This window comes from Danio aesculapii, chromosome 20 (genome assembly GCF_903798145.1).
Source record: "Danio aesculapii chromosome 20, fDanAes4.1, whole genome shotgun sequence".
In the NCBI taxonomy this organism is placed as follows: Eukaryota; Metazoa; Chordata; class Actinopteri; order Cypriniformes; family Danionidae; genus Danio; species Danio aesculapii.
This window is the reverse complement of record NC_079454.1, coordinates 29,287,137-29,310,072: the sequence shown is the minus strand read 5'-3', so window position 1 is coordinate 29,310,072 and position 22,936 is coordinate 29,287,137. Positions and strand designations below refer to the sequence as shown.

The window sequence follows — 22,936 nt, the reverse complement described above, 5'->3', positions numbered from 1 at the left end:
AGTCATTCTGTACCCAGGGAAGGAAATGACACAAGACTGGGTAACAGTCATTGAAGCTTGTTGGTGCTCCCACCACTGCCTAATGGAGCTGAAGGCCTGCATCTCCTTATAGAGGCTGCCAGAGTGTTTTTGAGCAAAACTGGAACCTGTGTTGAAGGATTTCTAATTATAGGGTTACTCGTGAAACGCGTGCAAAATGAACCACAGTAACATAACTTTTTTATTTATGTTGGGGGGCATGTATTACTGTGCTTATGTTAAACTAATTATATAACTAAATTTGTAAATGTGTAACTTAAAGGCCACCTATGATAACTTTTATAAGCTGTTTGGTTGTTTTACATCTTGTAAAAGGGGTAAAATAGGTGCCCTTTAAGATGTTAATCAAAATATATTAAATTTAATTTTATCAGCGTTATATAAAAGACACTTAAATTGACCTGCCCTTAAAACTGAGTTCAAGTGGGTTGCCTGTCTGATGTGAAAGCCTGGTTGTCTTTGAACTTTATAGATTTCAATGAGAGGAAAACTGAAATAATTGTGTTCGGCCTGTCAAATTATTCTAGGACACCCCCAGTAAATCTTGGTAAACCAAGTTTTTCTGTGAAGCCTTGGGTAAAAAATTTGGGTGTTATCTTTAGTGATGGCTTGAGATTTGATAAACATTAAACACAAGATTAGACTACTGTAACTCACTATATTTGGGATCAGTCAGACAACTCTATCCCAGTTTAAAATGCTGTTGCAAGGCTTTTAACTGGTACCAAAAAACATGACCACATCACACCAGTCTTGCGCTCGTGTCACTTTTAAAATTCTTCTCTTGGTTTTTAAATCACTAAATGGCCGGGCACCTTCTTATTTGTCAGACCTTTGTGCATCCCACAAGTCGAGGCTGAAATGCAGGGGTGACCGTGCTTTCGCAGTAGCTGGTCCTATCTTGTGGAATGCTCTGCCCCTCTATATTAGACTTATATCATCTCTGTCTGTTTTAAATCTAGAAAAAACTTACCTTTTTGATTTGCCATTTTATCAGTCAAAATTATTTGTTTTAGCTATAATTTTATATCTTCTCTTTGTGATTTGTATTGTGCAGCACATTGGTCAATTTTTGTTGTTTAATAGTGCTATCTAAATAAAATTGACGTTGACAAATAATATGGTCACGTTTCTGAAAAGTCAAACAAAAAAATAAAATAATTCTAAAACTAGCATATAATCTATTTAGTATATACAGGGGTTTTCAAACTATTAAATCCCACTGACCCATCTCCCCCCCAAGAAAGACCCCAATGCTGAAAGAAAAAAAAAACTTGTTTGAAAATGATTAATATTGTTCAGAAATAGGAAACAAACACAATCTAATATATTATTAAGAAAATTATTTTCTGTCTTTTAAGTTATATTGTTTAATTGTGTAATTTGCATATTATAATGCTATATTAATAAATTAATTAATTTACTAATTATTTTAGTGTATTTAAACATTTTTAATGATATTTTTTAAATAAGATTTTTCATAATTTATTTGTCTTATTATATTATTATAGTGATGTTGTTATTTTTAATGCATTTATTTATCTTAACAAGTTATTATTTATTTTAATTTTAATTATGCATTTATTATTGAAACTATTTGCTCTTTTTTATTGCATTTAAATGATAAATGCTTTATGTCCAACATTGATCAGGCCCTCGGGAACTGGTTTGAAACCCCAAGTAACAAAGCATGGTAATACTAAAAGGATGTTTATTTACATCTTTAGAGATAGCAAACGCATTTAACCCTCAAACAGAAAAGGACATTGTTATCTGCCCTTTTCATAAACATTTACTGTGTTTTTCCATCATCACTCAATTACAGTCATGTAGCAAGATTCAACTCAGAATTCTGACACCATCAACACAGCTGTCCATCCTGTGCTTGTGTTGCTCCTGTACCGTTTCTTTCCCATTATTTGGAAGGCAGGCCACAAAAGGACAGACTCTGTCCTACAATAGCTCTGCACATTGTTTTAATGCTGCCACTGCTGCTTTGAGCTGTTGTTTTGAGGGCGAGAGAGAGAGAGTGAGAATATGCTGCAGAGCTGGGCTCACAGACAGCCTGTGGGAAACTCTGCTTTCCCTTCCTGTTCTTTCAAAGAATCTCTGCACTCCAGCAAAATGGCCGGAAATATTCCTGGCCTTTTTGATTTGGGGCCCAAACAACAGTGACTGCATAATTGTTTGTGATCTACTCCCTCGTCCCGCCTTTCTGCCTGTGAAAAACAGCCGGCTTTCAGCAAGGTGTTTGGGAAGATTATCCTTCGACCAGACGTCTGGTCTTTTCTTTGATCAGGGTTTTTGGGCAAAACACTGTTTTTTCATGCACCTGTCAATTTTTGGATTTTGATGAAAGGCTTTTTTTTCTATCTAATGGAAAAAGAACATCCAAAATACATTTTTAAACATACAAAATACATGTTTTTTTTTACATTTTCAAAATAGATTTGTAATTTAAATTTAATATACACTCAAAAAATGACATTTTCTGTTTGTTCAAAATACTTAAAAGGAGCTGAGTTTTTTTTGGGGGGGACAACCCTTACATTTGTAAAAACCATTAAGTTAACTTAATTCCTTCATGTTATCCCAACACAAATCGATTGTGTGGAACCCAGCATTTTTATCAGTGTATATATGAGCAATATCACACGAGTAGCAGTGCAATATTGCTGTATATCGGCACTGGTGGGAGGCATGCGTTGGTAATAGTGTATAAAAAAGAAAATTAAACATAGATAGTCTAAAAATTATTTTGTATGAGGAACTACTTTCTTCCACCATTCACATCTGCAGTTGACGTCAGAACAGCAGAAGCTATTGCTACTTCACAGACGCCATTTTAGAGCTAGTATTTGAATGATTTACTAGCGTAATCAGAATCAGAATCAGAATCAGAAAGAGCTTTATTGCCAGGTATGTTCACACATACTAGGAATTTGTTTTCGTGACAGAGTTTCTACAGTGCAACAGCATTACAGAGACAGGACAAAAAACAGATAATAAATATATTTAAAAAAAAATGTCTAAAGTGATGACAAAACAGGTGATTTTGCTCACATTTTAAGATTATAAAGCTGAACGGCGTGAAATGCCATCAGTTTACAGAGATTGTCCAGTATTTCTCGGTTGCAATGGGGATATTACAATAATTAACCCCAAAAAAACAAAACAAAGCAATCACTACTAGATTACTGTTGTGTTTGCGATAAGGAAAAACACTAAACACATGTGGGCATTTCTTCTTTCTTTCTTTTTACTGAACTAGTCTGCAGTAACTGAAAACAGGAGACTCATTAGAAACAAACAGATGGTAACTCAGGGTTATACAAATATTTTAAAATAGTCACTATCCTTATAAATAAACTGCATAGTTGCTATCTAAACAACTACATTCTCGCCTAAAAAAGCCTCAAAAGTACATTATGTTGTCCAATAGCTGCGATATTTGTTTAACTGTTATGAGTTTTTTGATCTGCTGTCACTCTATGTGGGCGGAGTAATACAGAAGGATGAGGAGGCTGTACGAGTTCTGATTTTGCAGAATACCGCATGACTATCAGCCAATGAGGTTCGAAAACCAGACAGAACTGTTGTATGTATCATACCTAAGTATGCAACATACATCTTCCAACTTTACAGTTTTATTAGTGTATATTCTGAAGTTTTTTACAATGGGCTATGTTCATACTTGATTTGCCGTTAATATATTTTTTCCTACATTTTTATTAGTTTTTTTTACTGGCTGAAATCTCTGTATGATCCTCTAACTCAAAAAAAGTAAAGGAAAAAAATGTTTTCAACATGACTGCATATACAGTGTTCAGATTTCAAATATGTATTCAAATTAGGGCAAATTTTATGAAGTTATACCTAATTTGCATATTTCTAAAGAACAGTATTTTTTACTATTATTATTCCATATATAGGGCTGAACAATATATTGTTTGAGCATCAATATCGCAGTGTGTGTATCTGCAATAGTCACATCGCAGGATTAGATTGTTTATTAAAGATTTAAAGGTAAATATACAATTAAAAATAATTTTTTTTCAATTACTTATACAATGATGACCATGTTTTATGACCACATTTTATATTTGATTGTTTAATTTCTGTACTTCAGTATACTGTTTCACTCTCCAGAAAACCATAAAACACTGTTTATTTAACTTTTGTTTTTGCTCTGTCGCATTAATATATGCTTCTAATTTCTTATATTTTATACCAATGCACTTGCATAGAAAAAGCCTTGATCTTCAAAGTACATCTAAATGAACGGAATCTTTCCGAAGAGAGCTCTTCCAATCATCTGGTGAAATGATATTCTAATCGTAATATATTGCAGCAAAATAAAATATTGCAATATCATTTTTCCTATATCGTACGGCCTTTTTTATACTGATTCTACATTTATTTTGTTATAGTAAACAAAAAATCAAACTGACAAAAAGCAGGGATCAGTATGGGAACAGAATCACTCTGATTTCCCATGAGCTCCATTGCTCACAATACGTCTTCAAGACCACCACGTATTTTGTTTGTGCAGGTCAAAGGCTGCAAATGTCATGACATCGACCTTTCCTGAGTTGTTTCTCTGTTGCAGATCTCCTTCTAGTCTGCAGAGGGAGCATTTTGCTTGGATTTGCTTCTTTTGCTCTTTTTTTTTTAAATTGGAAATGTGGCCACATATTTCACCCCCTGTGTTTTTGTGTTTGGGTTTGTTCTCAGATCCCAGACAGGATCTGGTGAGTATAATCGATATATGACAGATTTATGACAGCATCCATCATTTGCTTGTTTCATTTCCCACTCCAGCAAGATCTGTGGTTGCTCAAGTTTTGCAAGAATCCAAATACACAGTGTGTGGTGAATGTCACATTTCATATTTCATAACCATTATTTGTAGAGCTCAAGAAGATATATAGTAAGAATGTATGTAAGATGTTAATTCTGACACTTTAGGATTGTTTTTTATTAAAAGTCAGTCGCAGTTAGTTTAAAACAGGGTTGTCACAGTTGTGATTTGATTTAATGGTTATAAAGCATGGGAGCAGAGAGAGGGAAAGGATCGGCATAGGACCGCAAGGCGGAATTGAACTCGGGTCACCATGAGCACCAGAGTGCATGTGTTGACGCACTAACCACTACACCACTGGCGCTGACTCAGATGATCAGGATTGTTAAAAAATAAAAATTGTGCTGGGTAAATTCAGACCAAAGTTCAGACCATTCATTTGCATACCCATGTAGTTTACAACATTTTGGATTGACTAAATCTGCATAAGATGTCTTCGGAATTGGAAGCAGCCATATCTAGACCAGGGGTGCCCAAACACTTTCTTATGAAGGGACAAAAACTCAACTTTATTAAGGATCGTAAGCCGAAGGTAAATATAGTTGCCGTGGGTAATTTCCTAATTTATTTAATAATATTTAAAAATAAAAAAACATTGCTTTATATGAACTAATACAGTATATATTTTTAACATTTGATAATGACATATTACAGTAAAAGCAAAAAAATCTCATTTATAACTGAATGGAGTTACACTGGTTTTTGTCTTGATTTGCTCGCCAATGTCTTCTGCAGGTTCCGCTATTTGTCGAGTGACAGTATTTCCATTTTAAAAACTCAGATTCATTTACATTTAATTAAAACATTTAATTTTTAATTAGCTTTTTTGTAGCTCAGCAATAAAACAAACAAACAAACAAACAAAAAACAAATAAAGTTATGTCAAATTAGAAATGACAATGTCCAACCCTCGTCAGTCAGATTTCGTAGTCTTGACAGCCCTAAAAGGTTTGAAGCATCAGAGTTTTTAGTGAAAAGATTTTCAAGAGAGCAGCTGTCTCTCAGATCTGATAAGAAAACACCATGTTTACGACTCATTCTAGAATTGTGCATTTTGCATTTTCCATTCATTTTCAACTTTAATGACAACAAATGAATAATTTACTGTAAACTGAAGCCGTTAAGTCAAATAATGCAAAATGCTTAAATCTGATAGGGAACAATTCATTCTGTTACTTATTGATGCTTAACTTATTATCCATTTCAGACTTGACTTTTTCCAACATTTTGTGCTTTAGCTCAAGATGCTAACTTCAAAATAAATACCTCATATCGTGTCTGAAACAGAATTGTATGTATTTGATCATATTATTGTTTTTTATCCCAATGAGAAATTCCCTGAAATATAACAGCATAAATAATTAATCTCCTATTGTTTTTTTTAATTAATAAGAGAGAATAATAACATGCCTCAATGCCTTTCAGAGTTTCCCGACAGAGGAAGTGACATCACTTGGAGCCAATTGCTTTTTCTATCAGTACTATTACAGATTGTTATGTCTTTTATAACCAAAGTAACAGAGTTGACAAGATTGCAGGGTCAGAATATATTTTCATGCAAATGTTTATTTTACTTAGTAAAACAAACACAAAAATTGTGAAAATTAGACTTTATTATTTCATGATAATGGGGTATATGCGCACAGACTTTTAATTTCAGTCAGCCAACCAAAGGGCTTGCGGTGAATTGTCATCCCATACAAAATCGCAGCATCTTTAAAAAAAAAAAAAACTGCTATCTTCACTGCCTGGTTAAGATACGATATAGAGTGGGTATGATTATATTTGAATTACATTACAACATCGATGCTGTAAAAAGAACCTTATGACATTAAAAATACATAAAGCTTTCACCAGAAGTTTCCTGAAAAACACTAGCTGTGCATTCAGCCCATTGAAGCTGAATGTATGATTCAGGAGGTGGAGACTAAAACACAATACAGACAGTTTTAGAGATAACGTGATCAAATTTGTGTTATTATTCAAAACGGTTTCATGTTTTTATTTATATAGAATAATAGAAGGTTTATCTTGAAGATGTAAAATGTACCCATAATTCTAGAATCACCCATAAATGTGTGTGTTTAGAAAAGGAACAAAAGTTTCTGGGTGTTGAACAACATAAAACGAGCAAACGTTGACAGCATTTATTTTGGAGTAAAGTACTCCTTCAATCACTTTTCCACACTGTTTAAAGGGCAGAGGTCACCCAATGTTATTTTTAACCTCATTGACTTTCATTTTTCAAATGGACAAGAAGAATTAAACCATTGTTAAAAGTTTAAGTTTCATAGAAGAATCATTATTGTAATTATTCCTCGGACGAATATTATGTTTCAGTTCTGAGCTCATGCCCTTGTAAATCAGCATTACATCATTTATTTATTTGTGCAACTCTGCCCTGTTTTAAAGGTGCAGTAATTACTTTCACACAACTGAACGTCCTGATATGTTATAGAGTGGCAAAACAAATATTGTTTGTGTTGAGCACTAGCCTCACCCTTTGGCTCAATGCCTATGTTTAGGTATTGGCAAGAGGATGTTACAGTGTGTCAGTAAACACTACAGTTCAAATTTAAAGGCATGCAGGGCATTAGAGTCCAGCATTTGCGTTGTGGCCCACCAGAAGCCTAAAGCTGTGATCACATTAATGAAATTAGCAGGCAGTGGATGACCAGTTAAGCGGACAGGGGGTTAATGAGCTCGTCCAGATTTTTTAATAGGGTCACCCTCGGGTCAGGACTCAGTTCTGGACGAGAGGGATTGGATTAGAGCAGAGGCTCCTGGAGTTTTTCACAAGCAGGTGTGTTGGATTGATAGTGTGTGGTACCTTTGAGCTCCTCGTGTTTTGCAGTCCAGTTGGAAGGCATCCTGAAAATACATAAAGCCGTCCTCTGAACTTTCATTCCAACATTATCCTCTCCACAATCCATTATCACTAAATCTAAATGACGAAGTCACTCACTTCTTGTTAGTTTCCCCTAAAAACTGTTTTTAGCTCAAGATAAGTTGTGTTTGTGAGCTGGTTTAAGATGAAGTGGCATGTCGAACATGTCGAGAATAAAAAAAACTGAGTAATTGCAGCGTGTTCAGACTTGTGAAATAGGACGTGTGGGGGGATTTGATAAGACGCGAATGGAAACACCAGAGGAGACTCAGTGGTGCCAATGCCGCTGAGTTGTGGGCACCAACGGGTCACATCATCCCTTCAGACCACCATCTTCATCCCGCAGCCTTTCAGAGGCTTCATAAAGGGGGATCTGGCAGTCCTTGGGCCTCGTCCTTCTGACGCCAGACCCATTAGATTAGAGCTTCATGGGGAAGAGCACCTTCTCTTCATCAAACCAGCCTTCTCTATGTCAGGAAACTGAAACCTCTGTTTTTATGTTAAAGAAACCATTGCTGTTTACACTGTGGGATACGCCTGTTAAACATGTACATGTGTATCAGCAGGCAATGCCTTGCTGCAAAATGTGATAATACAAGCTGTCTTTAGTGGTCTGAAAGTAGTGTGGTTTACAATCATAACGTGAAATCAGTTGTAGTAGATCTTTATTAGAGTGTGCAAGCTCAGCTGGAAAACACTAGAGCAGTTCTGTTTAAAGTATGTCAGATTGATGTTGGAAAGGTTTTGCTTATTTTTTTTTAAGAAATTAAAGGTGCTTTATGTAAGCTTTTGACTCTGCTAAAGCATAAAAATACCATGTTTGCAGATATTTAAGAAACATACTAAGTGAACATACTTATTTATCTGAAAAACAATGCTAAAGTCAGATATTCTGCTTTGAAAATATCCGTTACGTGCCGGAACGTCTGTCTTTGTTTTGGTCCCTTTCAATGCCACTTTAGCCAATTATATTTCAGTAGCCCTGGGTTGCCTTTGTGAGTTTTACATGAGTTGGTTATTAATTAGCAAACAAAATAAATGTTACAAACGTAAACATTAGGTGAGCAGGTTACATTGTAACCCTGTGTCCTAACAACACGCCACGTAACGTGATTTGCAGTGTTTAGCAATTTGGTTGTCTGCACCAGCCAAAACACGACAGAAATTTAAATTCAGCCATTTAGAAGCACAGAATATATGTGCACTCCAGCGAAATAGTAAGGTTTATAATCTAATTAATATGTATTAAACATCAATTTCAAACAGTTTATTGTACTTTCAAGATCTGAGGTGAACTATCTGCTGCTGCTTTCAGTAGTATGGCAATAAATTACATGTAAGATGACATTCAAACTCACATTGTTAGCATTTAACACTGATTAAAGCACATGAGGTGTACCTGAGGTTGATCATTGTCATAGTTTTTTTTTTTTTGGTGTTCAGCTGCAAGAAATTAGAAAAAAAGACGTTTCTAAAATATAAACTTTAGCTTTTTATTAGAACAAAAACTAATTTTATTATGGAAAATATTCCCTCTATCCACCTATTGCCATTGGTTTAAATTAGCGTTAAATTAACCTTTAGGCTCCACAGTCAGGCACACTGCTGTTGGTGTCATCAATCTGGCAACCTGCGCTTGTGTGTGTTTTAAACCGGCTGTACAATGCATAGTTTAACCACTGGGTGTCAAACTTACATACTGCTCCTGTAATACTTCTGTTTAGCAGGGATGCAGTTTTAATAAACTTTCCTTAGTTTGCACTTTTTTCTTCAAAGCATACAGCATTCAGTTTTAATTTAGGTTAAATTATTGTTATCATGATTTTCGCGAAAACTTTTCGTCATTTTAAAATTTGCAGTATTATAGGTTTAATGCATTTTTCAGAGCTTAACAGATTTCTTTCAAAAACAGTATATCGTTATTAGACTCCAAACTACTGTCATTTTATTTTATTTACTGTAATATAATTAATTATATCATTTTTTACAGTCCTTTTAAATATTTAAGTTTCTTTTTTTGTTTGTTTTCTGAAAAGCTTTAAGAAAAGCTACATTTAATTATTTTAACCTTTTAACCTTTCCATAACAATTTTAGATGTCAAAAATGCCTTTCAGAATGTTTGATGCATGTGGATTTTTTTCAGGTTTAGTAAATGAAGGCAAATATTTCAAAATGCCTTTCTTAATTTTTTTCGGGTTTCGTTGCCAGATCATGTTAAATATCTCTTTTAAAGGTTGGCCATAACAAATAGTTTACAGTGTAGTGTGAGTTGGTGCCATTCACTTGTCACATGCTTTGTCTCAAGCATTCAAACATTCCATCCACAGCAAACGTATCTGTTTGAACTACTTTTTAATCTAGTTCAGAGTAAGTGTATATAATAACACAACTATGTTAAGCATTCAGACTTGTTTGTTTTTCAAAAAAGTTGTTTTCGAATGTCAATCAGGCCCAAAAGGGCCCCCAGGTCTGATGTATACTCCCTTTTTTCCTTCATCTTCCCAGCAAACGTTCATCTAGAGTAAATTAGACCCATGTGCTCATTATCATGTCAACCATCAACACGGTGTGAATGAGATTCTTGAGTGTATGGGCTAATTTAAGCCATTCTTGTCCACTTTCAAAAGGTTACACACACAGCCTGTGCAGGGTCATGGGGCTTCTGAGTCAGGGTTCAGCCATGGTTCACATTAGCATGGACATGGTGTGGTAACAGCAGCGATGGTCATGCAGGCCGTGCGTTTGACATGCTTTTTGTGCTGTCTAAGGCTCAAACTCTCTCTGGGGATCTCTAGATTGCTCTGGCAGCAGGCTCACTTTGTGTGTATAATCACTTTCTGAGTGCCCATGACTAGCAGGGTCATTTAACTTCCCCCCCCACCATGCGCCGACCTCAGGGTCAAGGGTTGATCCAGTCAACAATGGGAAGCCCATGCTTCCTCTTTTGTGAGCACTGCTGGGGCGATCGCACTGACAGCCCATTGCCACTACGTTCTCTGTGAAACTCAAATCGAATGTGTTGATGTCTTAAATAAATGAGGTAGATTTGATGTTGGCTAGAATTCATGTAAAAAAACTGAAATGTTTTATTCACTGGGTTGCTTTAACTACAGTTCTTGATTATAGTTAGATTAGCATCTACAACTCGATTAGCTTCTATAAAATCAAGCCATCTTATCATAGTAGTTACCCAAGACCAATGTTGGGGAAAGTTACTTTGGACAGGAACACTTTACAATATTGAGTTACTCTCCTAAAAAGTAGCTAGTTGTGTTACTTAGTTACTTTTATAGTAAGTGATGCATTACATTACTTTAAGTTAATTTAGCTTTACTAAATTTTTTTAATAAAGGAGCAATTAACAATACACTGTATAACCTACATCTTTTTTACCGTAAAAAGCACATTGAAAACTAATAATGTAAGATAATGTTGTCTTCTGAGAACTTCCTGATCTCAGAGCTCTATGCCACATATACAGATTATTGAAAGTTTAAAGCAATGTGTTTGATGCTTTTGTGGTTTTTGTCTTATTAGTGAAATACAAACCATTGTCCAAGTACATTTTCTTTTCTTCCTTGTGTTCAAAATAATGAACACAGTCTAATTAATTCAGCAATTTACTTTTTAAAAGCTAATTAATTAAACAAAAAAGTAACTTTTGTTACATTTTTAAGAGTAATTCAAGTATTATTACTTGTTTTTTAGGTAATGCGTTAACTCAAAACCAATTTTGAAGGAAAATAAATATGCAATAATAAACAACACTGTTATCCCTAAAGTTGTATTAATTCAAAACACCTAGATTCAATAAACATAAATACCAATTTTTTTGCTCAATTACTCAATTTGTTTAGTTTGTTGTACGATTTGCATGATATTTTTATTCTACTGGAATGTTTAAATTGAATGTACTTAACAAAGCTTATTCTAGTCTGTTGTCAAAGTAGTGATGTGCAAGGGAAAATGTGATTGGCTCTTTGTCTTTGGACTGACGTCACTGGTGGATACAGCTTGAGCGCGCATTTTCGAATGGCTGCTGATCACTGTGAGTACGATTTCATATTTTTGTCTCAAACAGCCCATACATGTTTTCTTTAATAAACAAAGTATGTAACAGTTAACAAGAAAGCTACATTTAAGATTAAGCTGTGTCTAACGTTAGGATCATGTTATTGTTCCGGTCAATCGCAACCGCCATTACCACATTTAAACAGCTCTAAGACATGCAAAGTGCAAAGACGTGCGTAATGCGATCGTGACATCGAACATATAATTTGTAAAAAAGTGAATGTTAGTTTTGCCTGTGTTAGCGTGTTCATTTATGCTACGTTATAACCTATCGCGGCCCGCATTATAACTTAACGTTACAGTTACTGTACGTGAAAACATGCTTTATGAGGTCGTCACATGTTTAATATTGATATTGTATTCGATGAGTCATCCGCGTTATCTGTTGTGTAAATTGTTATTTTTTCAGTGGTGGTTATGTATCGTCAGAGATGTTTAGCATAACATTAACCTGAGCTTTTTTAATGTTTCTTTGTAAGTGAAGCATTAAACAGACTAGAATACATTGAGATTTGCCTCTTTCTTCACATGTAAGAAATACGAATCCATGTTAGTCAGCATTTTTAAAGATATGTAACCTCGTGCTCATCAACATGATCTTAGCAAGTGCATTTTCAGGTTATTAGAATGAAAAGCTACATAAATAAATAGCTGTGCACTCTAATTCTTTTGGTTAACAGTATCTGTTTGGGAGAAATTTGGAGTAAACAGATCAAAATATGTAAATGTTTTTGTCAGCTAGTAATCTAATGTATATTTTTGTAACTGCAGATTCCAGAAAGATCAAAGCAAGGCCAACCAGGATTAGATGAAAATGTAAGTATTGCACATTTGCTTGTGACAAAAGAGGGTTATTATTAAAACATTAGAGAATTAAACATGGGAGCTATGCAAGAACCAGCCATTTCCATGCATATATCAGGAATGTACTTGTAATGAAATGAGTACAGCATTGATAAACATGATAACATGTTAATTTGACAGTTGTTCAATTTTGACATTTCTCTGATGTTAATAATTTTTTTGTGTGTTTTACTACTACAGGTGTATCAAGAATTCAACCAGATAGTTAGGAAGAATCTTAAGCAAGAATTCTATGGGTCTCTTGATCATCACTGTCCACAGCTGATCCAGATCTTCAGGTCAAAGAGAGGTCTTACTGTGTTGCCATTGAGTGCTTCCAGTACTTCTTGGTGATGACCCAACTGAGTTCTTCAAAGCATGTAAGTATCATTAATAAATGTTTTTGTATGTTAATATACGTTTTTTGTATCATGTTTCTTAATGTGCATTTATGTTAGCAATAACAATAAATAAATCACCCAAACAATGTCTTATTGTAGTTCATTAATAAAAAGAATAATGATCAACACCTTTGAAACTCTAAAATGAAAAGTAGAATAACATAAAATCTTTAGTAATTTAATTATATCAAATCTTTTCATGCCGTATGTAATGACTTGTATACAAAAAAATGTATTTAGTTTTTTTGTAGTTTTCATATTTTATATATTATTGAATACTGGATTTATTTGGGTATACAATTAACAAATTATGTTTGCCTAGAACTAAAACATTCAATACAAATAATATATATTAAAATCAAATGTACACCTCTAAGATTTATTTATGTTATCTATTTATTGTTGTAAGCTTCAGATTATGGAGACTCATGCCAACATGTGCCCACTGGATTCCTTAACCGAGAAAATGAAGATGTGGCTCTGCAACCCCTGTCCTTCCGCCTCCACCCATCCTCAGTGGGAATCATCTAGGAGGGGAATGTTGAAATGAACAATATACCCCAGGCCATGTAACTTTTGGATTGATTGATATGAACTACACCTAGGCTACCCAAAGTGCATGGACAATACCCTTCTTTTCATTCAACAAGTTTGGGTAAGAAGACACTGAAGGGTAAGATTCTGGCTGTTAAAATCAACTTGCCATGTAAAAAGGTACAGAAAAGGCATATTCCTTCAGGCTTCTGTCCTAATTGTGAGATCAAAATTTTTTTAAACTATGCCTTAGTGTTTGGCAAGTGTTAATATTCCATAATGTTACAATTTAATAACATACTGTGGTTGTTTATGATTTGTATGTGTTTGTAAAAATTGTTTAAAAGATTTTAAGCAATTGTTTTAATACGATTTATAACAATAAATATTGACTAATTGTTGTACAAGGCATTTTCTTTTGTTACTTGTTTCGGATTGATATGCGTGATTTTAAATAAAGTGTAAAGTAAATTTTTATTCTTTGTCCTTGTTTGTAATGTAGGTGTATTTTCATTAAATCATTTATAGTGAATAGCAAAATTTTTAATTATTTCTGTCACAACATTCAGGTCAAGATTTTATGTATTAAGCCTATACAGGTTGATTGAACCTAAAAAATTTATGGAAACTCGTTGCCCTAAAAAAGCTAATTTTGTTTTGTTGAAAAAACAACACCTTTTAGGTTTATTGTACCTAAGATTTCAATAGTGTTGTACTAAAAACCTTCATTTCAGTCAACTAAATATTTAATTAAATGCATTTGAAATCATAAGTACAATAAACTAAAAAAGTGTTGTTTATTCAACAAGATGAAATTAGCTTTTTTAGGGCAACGAGTTTCCATAAATTTTTTAGGTTCAATCAACCTGTCCGGGCTTACAGTGAATAAATTAATTTTCCTGCAGTTTAAATTTAAACTAAAGTAGCAAAATCATGGAAAAACAAATGACTCGCTACCACAAGAAAACTCTAGACAATGACAGAAACATTGTACCTAGCACTTTTTGTGATTTATTTGTAATCCGCATTAGTAATACAGTTAAAATATAAACAGAAAATGTAAAAGAAAATAGTAATAACAATAATGATTCAAACTAGAAATGCTTTGATTTAGATTTTTGCAGCAGATACCGAATACCGATTCCTTGTCATGGTGATCGGCCGATATCGAGTACCGATGCTGATGCTTCACACTTTATAATGCTTAAAGCACATTTTCCTTCTAAGTATGATACTTAAGTGGAGATCTTAACTTACCTAAGAGAATAAATGAAGGATGCTGCATATAATCCCTTAAACACATTTCTTATGATCATTTAGGTGTGAACGTGTCATAGTCAGAAGCAGCTTTACAGAAAATAGTAGATAGCACAGATAAAAAACAAAAACATGGTAAGAAAATTACTAACAAAGCAATTTGGAAACACTGCAAATGATGGAAGAAGAATTCAACATATCTCAATCAAGAAAAAGTTTGGAGCACATATTTGATGCATAAGAAGTTGAACTGCAAACCTACAGTATAAATCCATTACTTCTTTACTAAAAGGAAATAGGCCTATAATCTACTGTTTATTGTTATAAGTAAATTACAAGAAGTTATATTATTAAATATTCATGTTAAAAATGGCATTTTCTTTAATATTTTCAGCCAGGTTTTAGTGAGCTTGCAATTTTGTCAAAAATACAGAACTTTCACTTCCATGTAAAAAAGGCCTTAATACACGCAAGGTCATTCAAATATTTTGCTCATCTCCAACTAACACAAACACTTGCGATTGGTTCATGAGATTCGCCAGATCAACGAGTACCAAATCGAGCCATTAAATGTGATCGGCCGATACCGATTGATCAGAGCATCCTTAATTCAAATTATAAATACAAAATGCAATAGTTGCTCAATATTAAAATAACACTGATACAAGCAATAATTTAATCCAACTTATTTATTTATTTATTTATTTTTTTTTTATCAAAGCAAGATCGCTCCGATACCACCTCATCTTAAACTTTATCAATATAAAAATGGCATACTGAAAAAAAGCTTCAGTACTACAAAATGTACTGCGGAGAGTGAGATTCCTGTCATCGTTAAGTGAGGAGCAGGAAATGGAAAGCCCAGAGTCGAGCTGGAGTGGAGTGATTACAGAACGCTTTGAGCGGAGAAAGGAAATTGCTGTCACTCCACAAGCTTATTCATTATAATTCTTTGAGTTTTCTAATCAGCTCCTTTCTGACAGTATGGGATGCGGTTTTGATGTTGAGAGCTGACGCAGTATTTACTGTTTGGAAATGTTTTTTCTCTCCTTTGTTCTTCAGACAAAGAGTCTCTGATCACAGACAGCGGGAAGCTTCACACTCTGGACCTGCTGCTGACTCGACTGAAGTCTCAGGGCCACCGAGTCCTCATCTACTCGCAGATGACCCGCATGATAGACCTTTTAGAGGTGAGCCTATCCAGAAGCTTCCACTGACATGACAGCCCTGCGAACATTACACAACTATGTCATTGTGACATGTTTTTTTCTTCAACCTTCAGCCTTTCCTTAATCTCCAAAGAAATCTGCCTGTACTGAGGTCAAAGAGTACGTGTTTTGTTTATACGTTGCTCTCAGTTTGAGTGTTAAATCCTACAAAAGGAGAGATGGCGAAATTTGATCGAGCGTTGTGAGAGGAAAAATAAAGCTCCATATTGTTAACTGGACAAAGATAACTCGAGGAAACAATCACTTTTTCCAGAGGCACGCAGTTGTTTGCCACATGTTCAGCAGTCGGCCAAACACAGAGCTAAATGTAGAAGTCTCCAATAACATTGTCAACACAGGTCAGTTATAGTGCTTCACAACAGCGCAGTCTAGAAAACCCTCCTTAGAGTCAATAGTTATTTCTTCCCATTGATTTTAGCAAAAGTGTTTTCTATTGCGGTCTCTCGCAGGTCTGGTTACGTACACTTGACTTCCTTTATTTGTGAAGTGGTTGGTCTATTGAAAAAGCTATGCGGGGAAAATAAACATTGCATCAATCTTTGGCTTCGAGTGGACATTAGTTTTGGCATTGGAATGTATATGTGAAACTCAATGGTTTATCTTTAAGTCAACATTAAAAACTGAATTGGCCCTATTTATTCTTCTGGTTCACATTGCTGATCTTATTGTGAACAGTTCTATTTTGCACATAATTTAAAAGAAAGCAATGTTTGACTTTGTGTGTAGCCATGCATTTATACTTCTGCATTTGTGTTGCTTTGCAATAACACTTCCGAAACGCTAGTTGGCAGTAGGTATACGTAAATATTCCTCTGTGTGGAGTTCTTCGTGGGTGTTTTGTTTTTTTTCTCAATGCTACGTTAATGTACAAGTAGCTAAAACTCGCTCATTAAGAGGCGGGAATCAGCAGATGTGCAACAATTTTAATCATAAGGTAAACACAAAATAAAAGTTTCCATCTGGAGCTCCTCCACAGGACTTGACACTTATACCCTTGCACCATCTGACTCACGCCTCTCAGCACCGCCCACACTTGTCACAGTTACCCAAGCTGACCAATCACAGAGATGATTGCGCTACGGGTCGTTGTGACGTGTAGTTACATTAGAGGTGCACATCAGCGTCGGCGTTAGCCACGACGAGGGCTATGTGACCGTGCGCAGGCTGCAGAGCATTCGCATGCGCTTGACGCAGAAGTATAAATCAGCCTTTAGGGTTCAAGTTTGCCATGACTCCACAAAACACCTTCTGAAATGTGGTTCCTGGTCATTGTAAACACAACTCAACATTACCGATCCTGTGGTTTGACTATTGCAGATTAGCACATTGCGATATCAACGCTAAAGCGATATATTGTGCAGCCTTCATCTTCCTAATAAATCTTAAAAGCATTTTCAAACAAGATAAAACTGTTTTAACTCTAATTTTTTTTAAAATATGGTCAATTAAAATTTAAAACATTTTTATTTTTAGCCATTATCCTTTGAACCGCAAGGTTTTATCCATTTGTCTGAAAGGTGTTTTTAATAATTTACAATCAAATAAATTTTGTATAATTACATATTAATGTTTAATACATCTTAGAACTGCATTTTTTTCCACAAATGGTATTTAAAACATTATTCACTTTATGTAAATTTGATACAGTTTTTTTTGCTAAATATAAATAAAGGAAAGTGTAGGAAAATTTAGAATGCTACGTAAACTTTAACAGCCCTAAACGTGCTTTTGCATTGTAAACCCCAGCAATGCATTCATTTTGCAGAAGCCGAAGGCGTACCACATACTTCCATACTATATAGTATGCTAAAATCAGTATGCCAGCCAAGTAGTATGTCCGAATTCATAAAATTCGAAAATCAGTATGCGAGAAGTACCCGGTTGACTTTTTCCGGCGAGATTCTGAAGTGTGCATCCCATGCACGCTGCGCTATCCCATGATGCCCCGCGAGAGAATTCATAAATGGGAGGGAAGCGACACAACTGACGCAGTTAGATCACGTGACCATGACAAAATGGCGGATGTAGTACGTCCGAATTCCGTTCATACTTCTGTATACAGTAGAACGTACTTTTCTAACGGCCGAGTAGTACGTTTAAATTTAACGCAGTACCTACTGAGTAGTAGCGGTTTCAGACACAGCCGAAGACTTGTCAAGTCATGTCTCCTTTGATACTGTGTCTCCCCAAGCAAACCTCTTGTGTGTTTTGGCCAAACTTTTCTTATTTATTACATGTTCACTAGCTGAACTCCAATTCTGGGTTCGTTCTAGCATATTCCGGGCATCCTTCCTAAGTCTCAAACTAAATCATCTGATTCTCAACACTCCGCTAACCCAGAGTCATATTCTCAATAGTGTATGCCATTTTAGATGCTCCCATTTGTTACTCACAGCTGCAGAGGAGCTTGGATTTGTGATCTAATGTTACTTCAGTCTGGAACAAAGTCCTAATCAAAGGCGTTTAATGTCAAGGCGAGTGCTAACGCTAGCCTCATACACACCAGATGTGCTTTTGGGAGGCCGTCCAGTGAAGTGGAGGCTTCAGTCTGGGTGTGCAGGAGAATGGGAGGTCATCTGGGAAAGTCTCTGCATACTGCTACACTAATGAGGGTGTGTTAAGAGAGGACATGCTTCAAAACTAGTAATGCAGATTTAATGAGAGGATTTAAGTGAAATAGACTCACTGGTTACATTTCTTGCACGATTTTCCATTTTCTTACTGGAACTGTTTTTCAACTGTTATTGATGTAAGATGCACCACTAAAATGTCATTTGTGACAATAAGAGCTTAAATATATTCGAATGATCTTGCCGAGGAAATAAGGACAATTGTTTGATGACAAATAAAAAAAAACTCTACATAAGTCCTCAAAATACTCACTAAATGTAAATTCACATTTTTATACTTCTAGCATACTTATAACATTATACTACTAAGCTACTATTATCAATTAATTGCTTTTTATACAAGTTTATATTGAAAATAAATAATTATTTAAGAAGGTTGTTGTTTCGAGTCCCAGCTGGATCAGTTGGCATTTCTGTGTGGAGTTTGCATGTTCTCCCCGTGTTCGCGTGGGTTTCATTCGGGTGCTCCGGTTTCCCCCACAGTCCAAAGACATGTGTATAGGTGAATTGAATAAACTAAATTGACAGTAGTGAATGAGTGTGTATGGGTGTTTCCCAGTCCTGGGTTGCAGCTGGAAGGGCATTCAATTCAATTCACCTTTATTTGTATAGCGCTTTTTACAATGTAGATGTGTCAAAGCAGCTTCAATAAAAGATCATAGTAAATTGAAACAGTGTAGTTCAGTTTTCAAGTTTAAGTTCAGTTCAGTTTTAGCTCAGTTCAGTGTGGTTTAATAATCACTACTGAGAGTCCAAACACTGAAGAGCAAATCCATCGATGCGCAGCTCTACAGATACCGACCTGCAAGCTAGTGACAACAGCGGGCGAGGAAAAAACTTCACTAAATGGCGAAAGTGAAAAAAAAAAAACCTCCAGAGAACCAGGCTCAGATGGGCACGACCATTTCTCCGCTGGCCAAACGTCTTGTGCAGAGCTGCAGTCTAAGCAACCGGAGGCTGGAAGCTGGGCCTCAGCGACGACTCTTCGTCTAATGCTCTCCACTCCTCCATGACCACCACCCAAAGCTGCTCAGGATACGGCCTGGTCCAGGATTATGGAAACCGTGGGATCATCTTGTCGCTGGTCTTGGATCGAATTAGGAGCGCTGCATAGTCTGAGGGCCTCGGGATGAGTATCCCCAGGTGGAAATAGAGAATAAAGAGAATAATTAGCGTAGCTGCTGTTCATAGTGTATATAAATGAAGATGGCATCCACTGTGAAAAACATATGTTGGATAAGTTGGCGGTTCATTCCTCTGTGGTGACCCCTGAGGAATAAAGGGACTAAGCCCAAGGAAAAATGAATGAATTTTAGTTTTATTTACTTTATATTAAACACTTTTAAAGGATTACATTAATTAATGTAATAGTTTTTTTGTTTTGATTTGTTTAATTTGTTTTAGTAAAATTAACAAAATTAAAACCACAATATGTATGATTTTTTTCATTACAATATCAAAATCCACTAGAAACATTTTATTTATTTTAACCGACTTATGTTCTACATTATCCCTAATGTTCATTCATTCATTCATTTTCTTTTCGGCTTAGTCCCTTTATAATCTGGGGGTCGCCACAGCGGAATGACCGCCAACTTATCCAGCATTTGTTATTGCAGCGGATGCCCTTCCAGCTGCAAACCCATCACTGTAAACACATACACACTTATTCACACACACATACGCTATGGACAATTTAGCCTACCTAATTCACCTGTACCACATGTCTTTGGACTGTGGGGGAAACCGGAGCACCCGGAGGAAACCCACACGAACGCAGGGAGAACATGCAAACTCCACACAGAAATGCCAACTAACCCAGCCAAGGCTCAAACTAGCGACCTTCTTGCTATGAGGCGACAGCACTACCTACTGCGCCACTTCTGCGTTGCCCTATCCCTAATGTTTCAAAGAATTTCCAAATTAAGAAAAATAAGCAGGTAGTAACGCTAGAGACCTCAATTTCCAGTTTGGTTTTCTTGAAATTCTAGAAACATCTAGAAAAATGCTTTACTATGTTGGGTGTTTTATTAGACTGCACAGAGCAGGGTTATAACCGAACCTTAAAAAGTATGATAAAACAGTCTTGCTGCTTTTTCACACGATCATGACCAGAAGATCATAAAGCGGTGGACTGTGGCATGATTAAATCTCTTCTACTTTGGTACTGTCACATTCATCTCTCATCAGCAAATAGCTTAGTGATCTTATTTCGCCTTACTCCACTTTATACTATCATAATAATAAGGGCGTACTCTCACTAGGCACGGTTGCCCCCCCTCCGCTCTCCTCTCTCCTCCAATGGCTCGCACTCACACTGCATCTTTAGCTTCCAAGCCTGAACACACTTATGTCATTGATGATGCGACAGTTCAATTTGACAGGAAGAAAAGCACTCACGCTCAGCACTGTGGACATTACTTTAGTTATATTGTTTTTGTCGTTTGGGATGCAGTGACATAATTTTTGACACTCATAAATTATCATAAAGGTCTTCGTGCTGCACTTATTAAGGTGCAGCTGTTGTGCAGCGAGGGGTTTGCATCTTTGATAAACTATGACAGTTCACAACAGTAAGAATGTATAAATCCATATGAAACAGCCCCTTAAAAGTGACGTAGTGTCTTCAATTTGGCGCTCAGGTGTGCTTTGCATTCAACCGAGCCAACCAAATCTTGCTCTGGCACACCTCTTCCAACTGGGCCAGGGCTGACCAACTGAACGTGTCTGGGCATGATTCAGGAACTCTGAAATGTACCTGGGCACAGTTCACATGGCATACTGTGAGTAAGCCCTAAGTCTAGAACACTGTAGCTCATTCATGAACATGATTTCTGCACAGGATGTAAAGAAGAGGACAACTTCCATGATTCCACACTCAGTCACAGCATCATAAATCAATGTGTTTATTTGTGAATGTTAATTATTGTGCCTTTACAATTAAATATTGCGCCTTTAATTACAAAGATGCTTTTATTTTCCCCTCTTCCTTCTTTCCTCTCTAAATGAACAGTGACCAGACACCATTACACTGAACAGTTTTCACTTGTTTTTGTTAAATGTTAACTGCTTTATTCCTCTGTTGCTGTTTGCTTGATGGTCTAAGATGCCAGATTTTTAAAAGATTATTATTTCAGTGTAATTAGGGTAACATATTTACTTTAGTAAATTTGTAAGTTTTTTATAGTTTGTATTTTTATGATATTTTCTGAAATCAAATTATAGCTCTGCGTTAATTAACTGTCCTGCAGGAGTACATGGTGTACCGCAAGCACACATACATGAGACTGGATGGCTCGTCCAAGATTTCAGAGCGTCGGGACATGGTGGCTGACTTCCAGAGCCGGTGAGTTTTCAGCTAGTTTTCATCCCCCGGACTGAAAAGGGAGACATGTGCGCCTGTAAACGCCCAGCTCTTCTTAAACCTAATTGGAGCTTGTTTTTCCAAAATGTCACCAAGTGTAAATTCCTCCTCCCTGGTGGTGCTGTCAGGGGCTTTTGCTCTCCCCTTCCTCACAGGGGTCTGGTTTGCATTAGCTCAGCTCTGGTTTTTATTTCAGAGGGGAGTGTGCTGTGTATTTAAACGTCTCTTGTTGTAAATTCTGGGTGGTTGGACGGGCCTCTTGAAGAGCACGATCTGCCGTCGCTTTATTTGCTTTCTCTCACTGTTCTGGTCTCCCCTCCCTCGCAGGACGGATATCTTCGTCTTCCTCCTCAGTACACGAGCCGGAGGCCTGGGGATCAACCTGACAGCTGCAGACACGGTGAGGTCTGAAGCCCATCACCAGATCGCCTCTCTCCACCCAAACCTGAGGCCATGAGAACATTTAGCACTCATGTCATCATAGCTGCTGAGCTCGTTGACCTTAGTGTGAACACTTTAAAGCCAAATGATCAGCATGTAAATTAACACAGATTTTGTTTTACACTGGATCAGAATTATCTGCAGTAACAAAAAGGCATGGCAAAAACAACAACGTATTATGGTGCTGCAGTGTCTGTGAGCTACTAAATTAAAAATGTAGAATCTTTTGTGTTGATTCAGAATAAGATCAGAATTAGGGTTGACATATGAAAAAATAACAATATATCTGAACTTTGGAAAAATTTGGAAAAGACATTTCAAGCCTTAAAACAAAAACCGTGTAGTGCAGCTTTAAAAGTTGTCCTCCTGTATGTTCGA

The 22,936-nt window shown here is 36.0% G+C and overlaps 1 protein-coding gene and 1 long non-coding RNA gene across 2 annotated transcripts in view; both read left to right on the top strand.

Moving 5' to 3' along the window:
• ino80 (INO80 complex ATPase subunit) overlaps positions 1–22,936 on the top strand; it is a 78,340-nt gene that overhangs the window by 41,091 nt on the left and 14,313 nt on the right. The window contains 3 exon segments of the mRNA XM_056445576.1: positions 15,957–16,084; positions 22,005–22,099; positions 22,445–22,517. Of these exon segments, the coding sequence (XP_056301551.1) occupies positions 15,957–16,084; positions 22,005–22,099; positions 22,445–22,517 (296 nt within the window).
• LOC130213798 (uncharacterized) lies at positions 11,750–13,643 on the top strand. The gene is made up of 4 exons (XR_008835499.1): positions 11,750–11,836; positions 12,631–12,675; positions 12,904–13,082; positions 13,513–13,643. It is a non-coding gene; the product is annotated as an uncharacterized LOC130213798 (long non-coding RNA).